Source organism: Silurus aristotelis (assembly GCF_946808225.1).
Source record: "Silurus aristotelis genome assembly, chromosome: 6".
Taxonomy (NCBI): Eukaryota; Metazoa; Chordata; class Actinopteri; order Siluriformes; family Siluridae; genus Silurus; species Silurus aristotelis.
Window position 1 is genome coordinate 17,509,080 of NC_139579.1, and position 17,500 is coordinate 17,526,579.

General features: G+C 36.8%; 1 protein-coding gene across 3 annotated transcripts in view; it reads left to right on the forward strand.

The window, feature by feature from the left end:
• The window catches only part of slc25a21 (solute carrier family 25 member 21), a 74,541-nt gene that overhangs the window by 39,732 nt on the left and 17,309 nt on the right, over positions 1-17,500 (forward strand). For 2 of the 3 annotated variants that reach the window (XM_083543779.1, XM_083543781.1), the window contains exons 2-3: positions 9,295-9,364; positions 10,463-10,511. In XM_083543779.1, coding sequence (XP_083399905.1) covers positions 9,298-9,364; positions 10,463-10,511 — 116 coding nt within the window. In that variant the 5' untranslated portion in view covers positions 9,295-9,297. The remainder of the gene's footprint in view (positions 1-9,294; positions 9,365-10,462; positions 10,512-17,500) is intronic. The other variant, XM_083543780.1, reaches the window with a different exon arrangement.

Sequence of the window (17,500 nt, forward strand, 5' to 3'; positions counted from 1 at the left end):
TCAAGACAAGTGCATTGTTTTTCATCAGGCCAACCAAATTTGGCTTTTGATGAGTTACAGCCAGACAGATATGTCACTGTTGATAGATAATTATTAGAACTGGCATTTTGTTGCATATACTACAAAATTCAGTTATTTAGCAATTATTTCATTATTTTATTTAACACAATTGATGCAAATTGTTAAAATAATAATAATAAAATAGTAATAATAATAATAAACCTGAATGCTTTTTTTTTTGTGCGTTTGATGTTAATCATTAAAATGCATTCCTAGTTTCCTCAGGATTCTCTGGTTTTCTCTCAACTCCCAAAAACCAAAGCTGATTTGGGGATTTTCTAAATTTCTCTGGCTGGCTAATGTGTGAATAATTGTGTGTATGGTATCCTGATATGAATTGGTGTCTTATCCAAGATGTCTAAGATCAGTATCCACTACCACCCTGAACATGAAAAATTGACTGCTGAAGAAAACAACTTTAGCAATCCAAAATTAGCAGTCCTAAACCATACAGATTTCAGTAGTCAGTAAATAACATTAGCTTTATATCCTATGTGGCTAAAGGTATCTGATGATTACACCCCCAGACTAGAAGCATATATTGTCTATGATGTATAGTTTCAGTTTTCCTTCACTGAAGACAGCTAAGAGACATTTTCCAGCATGACAATCCCCTGTGCATAAAGCGAGGTCCATAAAACATGGTTTAACACGGATGACTGGAACACAGAGTGTCCTGCCCAGAGCCTTGATCTCAACCCCCCCATGTATCCTCACCTAACACCAGTACCCAACACTAAAAAAGCCAGAGTAAAGCTATCAATAAATCTATTACAATTGATTATGACATTTCACTGGACTCCATAACACCATAACATAGCTTTACGAATGTTTCAAATGGTTTGTTTGTGCATGTGCGTCTGTGTGTGAGCACATTTGCGTGCATGCGTGCCTACATTCACTTTCTAGGTCTTCACAGAAGGAGAGATTTTATCATTCTCGGTACATGCCTGCTGCTTTTTTCTGTTGTTCTCATCTGCATATGCACCTGGAAGGCAAGCACCTGAACTCTGCTTTCTTTTTCTCTCTGCCATGACTGGCTGTCACATTATACTTTTAGTTAGCTCCATATTTTAAGTAAGTTCTCAGTGTCGGCCTATAAATTCTTATTGAATATGGATGTGACTGTAGAAATGAGTCTCCTCTACACTGTTTTTGTCCACCAGGACCTCTGGCCAGTCCACGTCTAGGGGCCCTGCTTTTGCACTTGTCCAAAGAGACATGGGGTGTTAACAAGTAATTAAAGAATTTACTGCCCCACTAAAGGTCTATTATTGCTGTTTCTAGCCCATAATTGGGTTCATTATCAGCTTTTATGGAGTATAGGAAACATTGGTCACACTCTGTCCTGGCCATGGGCTGCCTCTGTCCTGACCATTTTAACTTTTTGCAAGGTCAAATGTTTAATGTACCTATAGTTTAGTAAATTTACCTTTAGTTTATTTACCCACATTGTTATTTTTTTTTAAGCATGACAGGAGTTATCTGTGCTGTTCTAATACACTGAAATAGCTTTTTCTGATCGACTTTCGCCATTTGATATAAAATATTTATTTTGCCAGAGCGGAAAAATGCTGTAACTTGTTGGTCTTTGGCATTTCCTCTAATATAAAATCATACTTCAACTGCAAAGAGGTGAATAATATGGTGTCTAATTTGTCATTTAATTGTACATGTTGGTTTAATTAATTTGTAGTGTGTGTGTGTGTGTGTGTGTGTGTGTGTGTGTGTGTGTGTGTGTGTGTGTGTGTGTGTGTGTGTGTGTGTGAGAGAGAGAGAGAGAGAGAGAGAGAGAGAGAGAGAGAGAGAGAGAGAGAGGCTTTGCAGCTGCTCTCCTTTTTCCACCCATCCCTCTCAGCACTGTCCACTAGGTGACAGTAATAACACAGCTCATCCTCTTGAATGATTTGTTGTATAAAGACACAAAAACACACATACAGTATCATGTAATGGTATATAACACACAGTAGCAGTATGCAATTTATATTGCTTTAATATTTACTAGTAATAGTTTCAAATTGTGTCAGTGTAAAGATCTTTGCAATCTAGTGCCAGATAGAACAAAGCTGCCTTTACCTGCCACACCGGCCTTTCATATCACTTCTATCAGTGCAACTTGACTCTGATGTATCTGACGTGTTAGATAAGCTGTAAGCCGATCAGGTTACACACTAACAGCGAAAAGTAGCTCAGGAACACCTAACCGACGTGTTCATGCTCTTCTGCCCATTTTCAGATGAAATAGAGATGTAAATTTGAGTGGTGATTGTGTGCATCCATGGCTGTAGCATCAGGGAAAGCGACTGTGGGCTGACTCACACTTTCCCTTATCTGGCCTTTGAGGTTCTTTAAGTAAGGGTAGAACAACAGAACCAAATGAGCCATAAAACTGTGCAGATATCCTGAAAAGAGAAATCGGATTTCTATCTCAAATTTTTTTTGTCCTGGCAGCAATATATAAATACATATATTGGGTTAATCCAATTATTCAGTTTGTATTTGCAACCGCTCATCCAAACTATATATACATATTAAGCATATTACTCGTGTTTGCTGTGTCTTCAGCTCTAAAATCAGTCATGACATATTTTCCCGTGTATTCAATCATTTTTTTTAATAAAAGATTTAAGATGAAAGCATGTAAAAACTCGTCACCATGTAATAATGTTCTGAAAGGATGAACCCACAACACAAATCCTATTTGCAGCGGATATAAAAAGCAACTTTTTTCACCATCAGTGTAAAATTTTTACATATAAAAATGAAAAACAATCATAAATATAGCACAATCAGAATCCTAGTATCATAGCTGTGCAAATCGAATAACGTATACTTTGTTAAATCACATTTAATTTCATTACCCCACTCAAAGAGTATCAGCATGGCATATTTTGATATGGCAAAATGTCTGGACGCATTCTTGCAAAAACAATCGAGAGCCATCAATTTGTAAAAATATTTCCTGTACAGGACCTGCTTCAGGTCACCCCACAAATGTTTTTTTTTTGTTGTTGTTGGATTCAGGTCGGGACCGATACGATTTCTCTTGGTTTCCTTATTTTACATGAAAAAAAAAAACCCTGCTATTTTAACAAGAGTGTGTAGACAATTTTTTTTTATATCCATTGTATTTATCCAAATCATTCATGAAGGGAATGACACAGGTGCTAAGACTTCATTTGTTTAGAAGTTTTCCAGAGAATGAAGAAGGATTCTGTAGAGAAAGGGCAGATCTGTGTCAATATCAGTTACACCAGGATTTGCATTTTATGATCCTTACCCTTTCTGCTCTCTCACTCATCCGCTTCTGTGTGGTTGGCCCTGCCAATGCATTTGCATCCTGTGTCAAGAATCATCTGCTCAGGGCCAGACTTTTAATTATGACCATGAACCATGCTGACCATAAGTTTTGCTTTCTGTTGTAGTTGCGCTTAGAATGATGTTTCCTATTCTTGCTTTGTACAACAGTCTTGTAAAAAAAAAAAAAAAAATTTAAATGATGAAAGGGTGCTTGGCAACGCGAACCAAGTGCATGCTGCTGAGATTAGGGTTTGGGTTCTAACCTTGTCGTGTATAGTTTATCACAAAAGATAGCAGCTGCGGTTGTTCTTCTGTGTAGAATCCCACAACAGAGTGCCTCCCTAGCAAAAAGGTTCCAAAAAGAGCCCTTTTTGAGACAAAGATTGCTTTATTTTACAAGGCATTCTTCATTATCCAATAATAAATGCCTTCCTGAAAGTGTACTTTAATTACCAACAAATCCCAAGGAAGAGGAAATATGTTTTTAAATGTTTCTCTATCCCAATTTATATTGGCACTGCTTTTATTTACCTTCTAAATGAAGCCAAGTAGATCTAGTAATGATATTTGATAAATAAATATTCGATTTGATTATATGATTATATTTGATCATATGTTGTAAAATGTAAATTTGATGGCATTGCATCATTGTCATTTATTTATTTCTTTATAACGTCTTGTCACCAACCCTGTAATAATTGCCTTGACATTTTCAAGACTTCTATAACCAGTCAAATTGAGGATTTAAGAGCTTGTAATAATATAATAATATGTAATAAAATATTAAATAATATTTAATTCCATATTTGATGATCTTAAGAGATTCTTACTTGTCTCATTTGTAGTTCTGACATGTTTCAGTAACATGCATCTCTCCTCACCTAGCTCTTTTATTATGTTTTGAGTTTTTTCTTATTTATTATTTTATTTCTTTATTTATTTTTAGTTCGGCAGTGAAGGAACCGAATGCATGTGTCTCCTCATGCCTAATCAGATTCCCATTGTTACACAGAATGACAAATTGTTTAGCATTCCTACACTGATGTGTTTTGAGAAGAAGTGTTAAAAAAAAAAAAAGATGTGCATGGAGACGTTAGGGATGATGAGGGTTTGCACAACCAGCTACTGGTTCAGCCAGGAATTAAGCCAAAATTTAGGGCTGAAATGGCAGACCTCCAAATCGTACATAATATCTCTTACAGGTAGCACCCACAAGTCATTTTATATAACATTATTCACTCAAATATGTGCCATCAGATTGAACAAATTGAATGACTAAGACATAATGATATGAATTGTCATATGTAGTTTTTATTTATTTAATTAATATTGGAAATTATTACATCAGTTACCCTAAACTAGAACTGTAAAAGCATGAAAACTATGTACATTCATAGCCATCAAAATAACAAATTCTTCCAACCCTGCTTATATCTTTAACCTTTTTCTCCAAGGTCTTACATGAAATTTACATCAGTCTCTGTCCCATTATGACTGATGACACCTGTACACATTGTGCAATCTTTGACTGTCACTATGCTATTTTGCTTTCTCACTAAGGCATGGGAGTGAGAGCTTGGTACTTGCCCAAGCCAAAACTAACTGCTGATAACAATCTCATTGTGGTGATGTATGATCTCTAAGAGTAGTCATCACAAAATTAGGAATGCAAACTAAGAACAAGCTTCCTGCTTTTTTGACAGTTTTTTGTTGTCTTTTGTCCAGACATATACTAGGCTGGATATTTAAGAATACAGTAGTGAGACTAGTGGGGCAGCTACTATCTGATTGACAGTTCTCTGACTATCCTCTCATTTACATATTCACGGCGATTTAGCACTGTCTCATAAGACACTATTGGAATAGAATTTTACATTTCTTTCCCAAGTGTATTTCCGTGTGTTTTAAACTTGTTACATGGTTAAAAACAGGCATAAAAAAATCCCTATGTGCAATAAGCATTCAGTCTCTTTCAAAAAAAGTTGGCCATACCGAGCAGGTAAAATGTGCGTTGACGTTACTAACTCTTCTTTTGAATTTGTGATCATGATTAATGTTGGTTTCATTGCATGAACAGGGTGTGTGCATGTTGGTGTGCGTCTATCCAGGGCCGACGCACACCAACGATGCTTCTGTTGGCGAAAACAAGAGTGTTTTTCTTCTACTAAACAATTCTACCAATATGCGACAACACCTCTATATACACAAAATATCACTGGAGTGCTCACAATTTGGTTTAATTCGTCGTAGGTTATAGAATAGTCAGCACATTTCAACAAGTCTTATAGTGCACAAAGAACCCACTAAACACGCCTCCTTATAATCTCTCCACTAGCCGGTTCTAAATACTTGGTCTAAGCCAGATAAAGCCCATTTCAACTCCCAAGGAAGTATCGTAAAGTGCATTTCCTTTCCTGACTTACATCACCACATACACACCATAACACAGGCAGGGAATTTTTTACACACCCAGGCAGCTCACCTTAACATGAAAGATATGTCTGCAGGTCACGGTGTCAATGGCCTTTTTCAAAGAAGTTTTTCACTGTTCATCTTAATCGGCCAATGTTTTTCACCATAGGACTAGCGTTCTTGAAAAGAGACACATTTTTTCACCACTTGGTATGTTCATAAAGTGTGCCCTTTATTATGAGCCTGGTGAAATGACATTCTATGTAATTTTTTTCTATATAAAGTTGTTAAGCCCCGCTTCATGCAACAGATATAAACTTGCTGGCTAAATGTTGGCTACAGTAGCTGCTTATGACAGGAGCTGTCAATGCTATTGTGGTTTAGAGACAAAAGATAGCACTAAATAAAGGTACCCAATAATATTTCATCCAGCAGTGCAGAACTAAATGTGAAACTGCAACCAGATGGTAGGCCAGTAACTGCAGTTCACCAATACTTAACATATTCTCCAGAGATATAGCTGCAGAGAATGGGAAAGTGTATACCTCAAATAAAAATGTGACAGTGTACGTTCCTTTCTCTAGGCAATAAATTTGAGTTTGAAGTGTTCTAAAAAAGTGCTGGGGGAATTGCTGCTGAACGCCTTGTTGACAGCCCAAAATAAGCTCTTAACGCAAAACTGAGCCTTGTTTTCGTGTTTAAAAAAGAGGTTTTGAGTAACACTATAGGCTCTGTTTATGATGGACATGGTCTATGCATGGTTGGCTCCAAAATATACTGAAATTTGAATATTGAGTAGTTCTGGGTGCATGTAAACATGATGTAGGCTCTGTACCTTTGAATGGTGCACTAAATAGTAGTGTAACTGCCTGTTCAAGGACAAGGATCTGATTTTAGGATTTTGATCCTTAAAATTGTTTCTTTTTTTAAATATTTTATTTGCCAAGTAAGCATTAGTTGCCTACTTTCCCAAAGCATGTTATTCTTAAGCCTTTTTCAAGCTTATACAGCTGCGAATTGCAACACAGCTTCTGCTTATTCCCAACAATTTATTTGTTCGTGTAGTGATCATGTGGAGGAAATGTCTCAGTACTTTTTTTGGTCTATCTGTCTCCCCCACCTTTCTGCTTCGACCTTAAATCCGTCCATATGGAGCACACTAAAAACGACCATGGTTTATCCCTGGCTCTTTTCACCTTGTTTGTGCGTTTCCCCTTTTCTGTAGGAGACGATAACTCTTGTCTTGGCACTTAAGTAAGGAGATTTTCCCCCTAAGATGGAGTTCATTAGAGTCAAATGAGTGACAGGCTCTTGTGGCCGCGTGCTGGTTGTTACCTTTGATCTGCCGCCCGTCTTAGTTCCTCTCATACAGGGCTAAACGGCTCCTACGGCACATTTACATGCCTATGTGCTTGCTCGCTGAGCTACGCACTGTCCAAATTGGGATATATATTAAAGTATAGGTTATATTAAACTGGGCCCTATATTTATAGTATGTGTTCATGGGCATGGCATTAGTGACAACGGAAACAGCTCCTGGGTCCATGAGCCTTTGTTACCTGAATGCTATGTTACCTTTTAAGTTTTTTTTTATTTTTTTTATTTTTTATAAATCAGTGCCAGTACGTGTTTGCTTAGTGATGTGTTGCATAGACCAATTGCACTAATGGCATATTTTCTATATATTATTTTGCCTGTGTGTCAAATTCTTTTATTGATTTAATGAGGGCCATAATCTTCCAGAAATACTGATGTTTTTCCCAAGGCTTTATTTCTTTTTGCATGTAATCTGTACGAATGAGAGACTTTAATGGACCATAATTATTAATGGACCACCATAATTATCCCCCTGTTAGACCATGATTAGATAAAATGATAATCCTTATTATGTTGCAGTCCACTGGGATATAAAATGAACCACTGCAAGCGTTTTTTATTTATTAAAAGGACACAAATTATCTGCTTTACTTCTTTTCCGAACGTTATCACGTTTTTGTGCTACTTATTTAGGGTTTATGCTAAACCGCTTTTGACACTTCTGCATAATACATACAACAAAGTGCTAATATTCGCTGGAAATATCCATGATTAGGAATCAACAGTGAGCTGTTATTTCACTCTGGTATTTCTCTTGATAATTACCTTCCTGGAAAACCCCTAAGGAGACAGTGTCTTGTTTATAGACAATATATTTAATAGAGCAAATTAGAATGAGGGCCGTATTGCTGAACAGCTGTGTACACATGGTGAAATCTGTGAGAGAAGCCATTAAAGTCAATACCATTGTGACAGTGAGAATCCGAGTTTAGAACTTAAACTGAAAAAGAGTCCCTGTGTTCCATAATCTCTTTGAGACTCTTAACCTCTTAACTCTAGGGATCTCACTTATCTTCCTCCACTGTTTAAATAGTCATACCTTTGATTATGGTGCTGCGAGTTAACCAAGCTGTGAGCATCTTTTAAGCAAAAGAAAAAACCTTACAATTCTTCACATTCATGAAGTGTTTAGTGCAAAACAGGCATTGAAACTGGCCCTTGCCTATTTACATAGCAAGAAGTCGACCCAGATAGGGTTTCAACCATTGTTGCGTTTTCATTCAGTGGAACCTGATCTGTCTGGTAGCTGCTGTAAACACAGAGCCAAGAGTAGCCAAGAGTAGCTGATTTCACAGTGTGAAATCAGCATTATTTACCATGTTAAACTGCCCAGCCTGTGTCCCGTCACCGCTATCATCTTGAACCACTGGAATGCTGATGTGGCATAGTTCATTCATAGATTACTGCTTCTCAACATGCTTATTTATACACTGCTGAACAGTAGTACAATAAATTAGACAGTTACAATTTTTAATAATCTGTAGCTCAACAGTGTTTATAACAATATTTACAATATAATTTCTGATTATACAACATAGTACAAGATAATACAATATATGATTATTAAGTCTTTTAATTTAAATCTTTTAAGATATTTTTTCTTTTTACACTACAGCATTACCCTCCCCCTAAACCTAAATGTTTGCCATCAATCTCTCTATCCTTAAAAGTGTTGTCTGTTTTTAAAAGAATATAAGTTCTAGGAGGCTGAATATCTTTCTGAAGCTCAGCGTTACACTGGAGATATTTGACTCAGCATTGCAAAAAGTAATCAGAGATGCAGGCAGATGTCAAATAGAAATTTCTCTAGGCTTCAAACTTCTAAAGCATTCAGTAGTAAGCAGGTCTTGACAATATTAACCATAGCACGTTAATTAACATTTGTATTGCAATCGTCTTCTAATGCCTAAGAGCACAACTCAAGAGTTTAGCTTAACTTACCTCAGCTTCACTTCCCTTGAAGTCAGTGCCACCTGCATTCAGTTTGTGTGGATAATGGCAGGAATTACAGTTTTCTTTGTAATATTTTCTTTTGGATAGCCTAATAATTAATAGGCTATTAAATATGTTTTCTTTTATAATTTCTTTCGTGAAGACTCATGTTAAAAAATATTAAGATTTTTCCTATTTGTATTTATCCCGCAGGCGATGAGGCACTATGCTGGCATTTATTACATTTGCAATAGTCTTCTAGGTCATACATGTTGTAACACCAATGAGTACGCAACACACGAAAAATTCCAAATGTTTGTATGTGTTAGTGTAAAGTATGCTGGGTATTGCAGTGATCCCGCACTGCTAAAGCATTGCTATGCTGCGCTAAAGAACACTACTAACATTGCATAATAGGTGCTAAAATTAAATAGATTTGGTTATTGGTATTACAGCAAAAGGAAACCTTTTCTCTAATGTTCCCCCTAAAAAGCATTGTAGAAGAAGCCTTTGAATTATTGATTGTAAAGGTTTATCAAAATGTTTTGTATTCAGTGCTCAAGTTTAAAACTAATGAAAAATACTTATTTTACTGTATATAAAACTGGGAAGAAAATACCTTTACCTGTACCTCTTAATGCATGTTTATTTCTATTAATGGCTGTATACATTGATTATAAACTGCTGCTCTAATTGGATGAAAAATGTCAAGTACAACGCTGTATTTGAATAAATTGCTAATTAGAGGAGCAAACTGACTAAGATTCCATTACTACAATCAAGAGAGCCGGACTGTAGATAAAATACATGATCATAACTTGAGAAACGAGCAAGCAACTATTCCAGACCCTGTGCTACAGCTTTGTATGGGACTGATTTTGCTAAGGGCTTTACCACATTGCTCAGTGAAGCACAGTGGTAACAGGACAAAAACACAATCGAAGTGATGAAGGCAGTGGTGTGGCCAAGTGGTTCCTGTCAAATGTGTGGTTAAGGATCTAGTACAGAGGCATTTTGAGGGAATCCCTTATGTATAATCATGGCAGCCGAACACACGCATACAGAACACATAGACATATGGTTTACAGAAATCTGACTTGCTGTATTTATAAATGTATAGATCTTGGTTTCTCCTAATTTTTATGTGGTTAAACATTTGCAGATTAACGTTTTCCACATCAGAACATTTATTTTTTATAGCTCAAACCTTCTACTGAGGTTCCTCTAGGATCTGAATGCTTTAGACATGTAGCTGTTTGATATAATGTGAAGATAAAATGTACCAATCTATATATTTAAAAGTAATGCTAAAATATAAAGAACAACTATTTTCATGCCTAGCTATTAAAGAGTTTAAATGAGTTGTTCATTTTCTTCTTAGGTCTGGTGGAGATATGTCTGATGCACCCGCTGGATGTCGTGAAAACCAGGTACCAGAAAATGCAGAATGATTTTCCTAGAATTAACTAACACTTATTAATCCTTTGTTGGAATGCAGAAGCTGGACAGGCCTATATTTTTTAATGCCTTTAATACATATCTTTTTTCCTCTGTGTTTTCCAAATAAGGATTGGACAGGCCTGCATATGGGCAAGAGAGCCAAGTGGCTAAATCATTTTGTGGAAAATGAAATGCATCATTTACCCATGCTGAAAATGTTTAATACTCATTAATGTGTGCAAATCACTTTTATTTTTACCTCGTTATTCCTTTGAACTCTATCCCATGTTCTAGAAACAGGGCTGTAAAACCAAAAGAAACATAAAAAAAAAAAAAGCCTTGTTTGGTGCATGGCAAATATTGAGGCTCTTGAATTTATTTGCTTCCCTGTTATATGAACTAGATTGTAAGCCGATGTGGAGATTGATCTGGGCCCTCACACCAAAACTACTCCGTGAGCAGTAAACAGGTCGTGGGCCACTCCTAAACCTTTATGGCCTGTGTGTGCCATGCCAAGACCCTGGCTCTCGTGCTAACATTCTAACATGCCCGCACACACACACAAATGTATTCATATGTATTCTACACATGCATATATGCACATACATTTACTCTTTGCTACTGTTTTTTTTTGCAGTATATAATCCTGCGTATTTTGGATTGAGAAAAGCTTTGCTCAAGATGCCACAATAAAAAGAAGGAAACAAATTAAACATAAGTTCATGCGTTTATACAAATTGATATATGATACTCCAGAATCCTGTAGGGTGATTTAAGGTCTATTGGAAGTTTTGCCACGGTTAGGCCACTCTCTCTTCATGCAGGGTCAGGGGGTTAAAAGTGCACCCTTTATTTTCTTTGTAATGCTCTTTCTTAACAGTGGGGGAAAAGCTAAACTGAAGTCTGCTTTTTTTTTTTCGAGTTATGAATGAAAGAGAGAGTGAGAGCTGCGTTTATTTCTATGTATGTGTGATTTTAGAGTCTAAACACTCTCACTGTAATTTGTACTTTAGAATATGAAAATGCATTCTTTTTTTTTTTTGTGGGGCCGTGACAGTTCAGTGCGAGTAGATGACATACCTTTTCAGTAGTCATCTGTTATTTGTTTTTCTCCTTTTGCCATTTTTTTTCTCCCTAACAACTCTTTTCTTGAAGCATGCTAGCAGGCTAATTGGGAGGGTGAGTAGAGCTGAAATCTATTAGCGCAGGACTTGGAGCCATTGAAAGGGTTCTACCCAACACACCTCCTTTCTGACGCTAGTTGCAGGAATGTCTCTTTATTAGTACCTGGCTGCTGCTTTAATGTTCACTGCTCCAAATTGGATGCCAACTGGAGTGAACTTTTTTTTTCTATTTAAAAAACTGCTTTGGTGGAATCAAAGGGTTTTTGGAGTGGAACCTGACAAAATGCATTTTCTAGTATACATATTTACCCTGTGCAAATGAGGGCACTGGAGTCAGGGAGAGGAAAGGGTGGGGTTGCCGCACATCCACCTAGATCTGCTCGGTGATATGCCTAGTGAAACATCAGAATCGGTGTGTAAAAGAGGAGTCACATTCTCTGCATGCTATCGATATAGTAAATGTAATTTCCTACAGTTTGAGAAAGCATTTTTTTTGGAAGGTGCATTATTGGCAACTGAGGGTGAAATGCATTTTGGTTAGGAGGTGTTTGTATATAGTTAGCCTTCTAGGAAGACAGTGGGCATGAAGTTAAAGCTTTTCATTAACCTGGAAACCACCTAGTTACATGGTTCATGGGCTGGTCTCAGCTCACTTGGAGGTAACAGAGGGTGTCGGGCGGCATTTTCGGCGGGGGGCAGTTTGCTTGGGGCACCCCATCTGACTCTGATCAGCCTGCCGGCTTCACTGCCGCTCTCATTAGAGAACAGGAAGAAGTCCAGTTTGTTCTTTATGTAGAGATCTGGTTACAGAAATTGACTCCACCTTAAACACACCCTTAGACCCTCCCATTAGCTCAAACACCTCTGTGTATTATTGCCCCCTTGTTTTGCCAGGCATACGATGACCCTTACTAGCTTGTGTCATTGTTTCCTCCATTCTCTAGGTAGTTCAAGTGATTTTCAAACGTATTATCATCTTATTATTAAGGCTTAGCTTTGTCTTGCTTTCAGTATGATGTAAAAGCTCGTCTATTAAGTTAATCTGGCCATCTTGTTATGCCTGTTTTGGGTTTTGGTGGTGGTGGCATGGTTGTGCTGGAAATTGGCTGATGGCAGAAGGATGAAGAGACAGTGAAAAGTATTAGTCTAAATACTGGTAGCCTTACAGATACAATGGCTTTTAATGTGGGTAAACACATTAAATGCATATGTAATAAGCAGTTATTCATTCATTCATTTTCTCCCGCTTATCCGTAATTCGGGTCTAAGCAGGCCACCGCCTTCGACTGCTGCCCAATCCACACAGCACCGTCCCGTATATGTTATAAGCAAATTCTATTAAATAATTACAATAAAAATACATGCATAGCATTTACAAGAAATATGTTAGCAGTCTTACAGATAGCATTCCTCCAGTCTGCAGAAGTTTATCTCACTGTACTGGTGCTGACTGACCCCTCTCTCCTAGTAGAAGATATTTAAGACAGAGGTAAGATTATGTGGCAAGACTTGATAGCCTGGTTAATGTGCAACAAATCCTACAAAATCTGCTACGGTAAATTTTTGAGCCTGTCTCCAAAGAAGCACTGAATAGATAAACAGACCATCTGAACAGCATTTAAAGTCAAATTTATAATTAAGAACAAATACCTCTTTGTACTTAAGAATGGTGGCAGTGCAGTTTGTTGAAAAAAGAGGGTTAAACCTGTACCCTCATGTTAAACTATGTTGTTGAAGCAGTTTAGCTACTGGACTGGTTCTTGTTGGTATACCCAAACCGATGCTTATTTTCATGTCCCTATCACACCCAACCTTAGATGATTTCTATGGTTTGCCTTTCAAAGACCGACATTCAAATTCTAAGCCCTACCCTTTGGCCTTTCTCTAACACCATACTGTATGTGTATACATGCAAGTGGCCTAGTCTCCTCTGATGACCAGCATCTCGACAACAAAACTTAGATTTGAACAATGCACTACAACTTAAGGTTTCATTGATTGCGTAATAGTATTGAGTCTGGCACACTTAGACAAGAGTTTAGTAGTAATAGGCAGCTATTTGTATTTTATTTTAAATTTTCTGATTTTCTTAATGTTTTATTTGTTTCATGCCACGTTTCCTCAGAATAACAAACACTGTAAACAGAAAAGTTTTCTGTTTTGTTCAGACCGAAGAACCCTAAAATTATTGTTTTGTCATTTCTACAAAGTTAATTGTGCTTTTTTGATTAGGAGATGTGTGCTGTCTATCAAATTTTTGTTTCCGCCATTAGCATTTTGGGAGAAAAGGGGGATGGAGTAAATAATCCACTTTGTGTTCATTACACCCATGACATTATGGATGCAACAAAGTGACCTTAAAGAAATTTGCCTCTGAAATTTGAAATCTGTGGAGTGGATCACTCTGTGTAACGACTTGACGTTACTTTCTTTGGCTCGGGCTCGGGGTCCTTAGCCTTTTGCCCAAGCATCATTTTCTATAATTTGTCATTTTTTTATAACCTTCTGGTGGTGCTGTTTTGCTTGGTTCCAGAAACATCCAGAAAAAAATATCTTCTTTAAAAAAAATATTTCTGATATAAATGTCACAACATGCTGGTTCACAAGTGGCAGTAAGATCCATCAACATTCAGGGAAACATGAAATGTAGTGTGTCACTCTGCCTTGCAGGAATTCTTCTAAAGTATGTCTTTTCAATGTCTCAGTAAGGGTTTTTCTCCTGTGCAATGGAGGCACTGTTGACTTGGTGTGAATATCTAGAAGGGTAGCATGTGATATGATTAAAGAATAATAATTATCATTTAACTACACAACAATGCCAGGAGTATAAAAAATAAACTAGAGTTAGCGCAGTGTCAGTGTGGCTACTCCCTTCATACAAGAAATAAGATTTGTTTTGCGCATGCATTAAAACGCTAAAGAAGCCATACCTAGCTAGCTAACCAAGATTTTTTGCCCAGCTTTAAGAATTTATCTTAAAAGAAGAAAATCCTGATAATTCCACAACTAGAGGGAGTGAAGTATGCTGAAATAAGTGGAACAGGTAGTTTAAGTAGATCATATCTTTTAAAAATTAAATATTGAATGTAAAACACACTTATGAAACTTTTATAAAAAAAAATCAATTTAATTAATTATGTTTAATCTATTTAATTTTTGCCAGTTTAATTGATTTTTTTTTTTTTTTTTTTTTGCATTTCTTCCCCCTAACCATACCGAAATTTAACCGAACCGTGAATAAAACCATACAATTTGTGTACTGTTACATCCCTAATGTATGTATATACAGTGAAATAAAATCTGAAAAAATCTGATTTTTTTGCATGAAGCCATGACTGGCTCAAGTTTTTAGTAACATTTCAAAACAGTTTGTACTAATAAATTTCATAAAATGTTTGAAAAACTCTTTTATTATTATATTATTCATTTGAAGTAGTAAATAAAACATTTATTACAATTCATAATAATTTTGTTGAGTTTACAGTACAGAACTTGTACAAGTCCAAAACACATCCAAGCTCAAATAGCATGAGCTGGCAAAAACCTATGATTATCCCTTGCTGCCCTCACTGTGACTTTTTTTGCTACTCTCTGATCAGAGCATGTTTAAAAGGGATGTTCCTGTGGTATAAGGGGGTCATTTGACAAGGGCAGTAACAGACAGATTCCTTTAGAGGAATGGATGAAGGCAAGAGTGGAGTCTCCCTGTTTCCACCCCCAACTGCTGCCTGAACCTTAGTGCACTCCTGATAGCATCCCTCAACCAGCTCTTAAACAGCAGGGCTCAAAGCTCTTGGGTTTGGAAGCTGATCTGGCCTAGTAAAGCAGCATGGAGTTTAGCTGAGCTGCCCTGATCCTCTAATCCTTCCTTAACATGGCCTTTGGTCTTCTTGAACATCTTTCTCTGTCTGTCTATCTGTCTGTCTGTGACTGGATATATATATGTGTGTGTGTGTGTGTGTGTGTGTGTGTGTGTGTGTGTGTGTGTGTGTGTGTGTGTGTGTGTGTTTGTGTGTGTGTGTGTGTGTGTGTGTGTGTGTGTGTGTGTGTGTGTGTGTGTGTGTGAAAAATCGCTGCCAAAATGAACGGAAGTATAATATAGTATTTTAATTTTTTTTTATATATATAAGGACCTTTTATGGCATTGAAATAATCGTACTTGGTGTGGCTTATAATGTTTTTCTTTACTTTAGTGTGACCAGGTTATAATTAAAATATACTCAAAATGTACATTACACTAGTGGATTTTTACTTTACCTTCTCAATCACAATTTTTTCAAATGCCTATGGAATTTAAACTATAAGTAAACAGATTAAGCTTTCTATTCCTCCTTTGTCCTCTCATCCAGAGATCTCAAGTTGCTCTCAAGTGGCTTTTTACACTTGGCCTCTTGGTTGCCTCTCCGACTAATGCCCTCCTAGCTTTACAGAACATTGGCCTGTACATGTTTTGATGTCTTCATGATACAGATGTTTTTTTCCAGAAATAAGTATATTTATAATGAGATCACATAAGGCCTTGGAGACTAATTGCATCACATAATTCACTTAAATTCTTTCATTCTGTAAAGCTGCTTTGAGAGTGTGTCCAATTATGAAAAGCACAATAGAAAAAAACTTGAATTGATTTCTTATGATCTAGTTGCACTATAACTAATTAAACTAACTAAAGTTTCACAGCAATCGTGGATAAATATGTATATAGCCACAACTTTACATACGATCCCAATTAAATGTATACATTTACTTAATTTTTAGGTTGTGACACAACGCAATACTAATGATTTATACTGCATGTATTCAAAAGCTACAAGGGAAGGTCAGATCTCTTTGTATACCTTTCCAGACAGTTTAATCCTGTTTATGTATATGCCATCTCATATTAGAACATGGTATTAAACAGGATTGCTAAAGGGGTTTCACAAATACCCAAATACATTATTGTACCTACACAGAAATAAAGCAAAAGCGTCCTGGTGTGCCGAAATGAACCGTTTTAGAGAAGTAGTAAAGTGACCGATGAAAACTCATTTGTCTCCCTCGCCTGACGGTCGCCTTGCAGCATCTGTAGACAACTAAACGTGGTGTTTTGTGAGCCACGCTCATGTCAGGCTGGCCGAGGAGCATAAACACAGAGCAGTAATGTACAGTCTTAGATTTCAGTTGGAAGAAGCAGCCTTGTGAGTGCTGTGAGTCCTGTGCTGTCTTGATCATCCATGCAATACTCACAGGTTGCCTGCTGAGTAAGCAGTCTTCACTATTCCTCACTATTTCCTTACATCAATGAAGCTGTAACCAGGTTGTGTGGAGCCTGGGCTATTCCTAGATCTGCCCAGCTGAAATTGTTTCCTTACATGTTTTGTGGTTGTTCTTAAATTTAGTTTTTATTTATTGAATTATGTATTGGATAAATAGAGTTCTCTTATATTTATGACAAAGTATTTAATTAATTGCAGATTCTGTTATGTCAACAATCTATTGGCATAACAAGAGCTAAGAAGAGGGTACACAAAATGGCATATCACAAAGGGATCATGTACAGTTTAAGCCTTAGATTGAAGTTCTGGCTAAAAGAGCATCCTGACACTGAAACTTTTTTCTCTTACTTGGTTACCCTTATTACTTTGTTCACAGTGGGTCCAGTAGGCCTGTTGTGCCACTGAAACCCAAGCTCCTTTAACCAAACCCCAGGAGCCTCCCATGTCACAAGAGCAACAGCTTTATCACCTTCCTAATGTCCTACCTCCTATATTTTTGCACCCTTCCTTCCATTGGCTTAGTTAACATAAACTATGTATTATTTATCATTTAGAATTAACTTTTTATATAAAATAAATTATGGGTTTTTCAGCAAA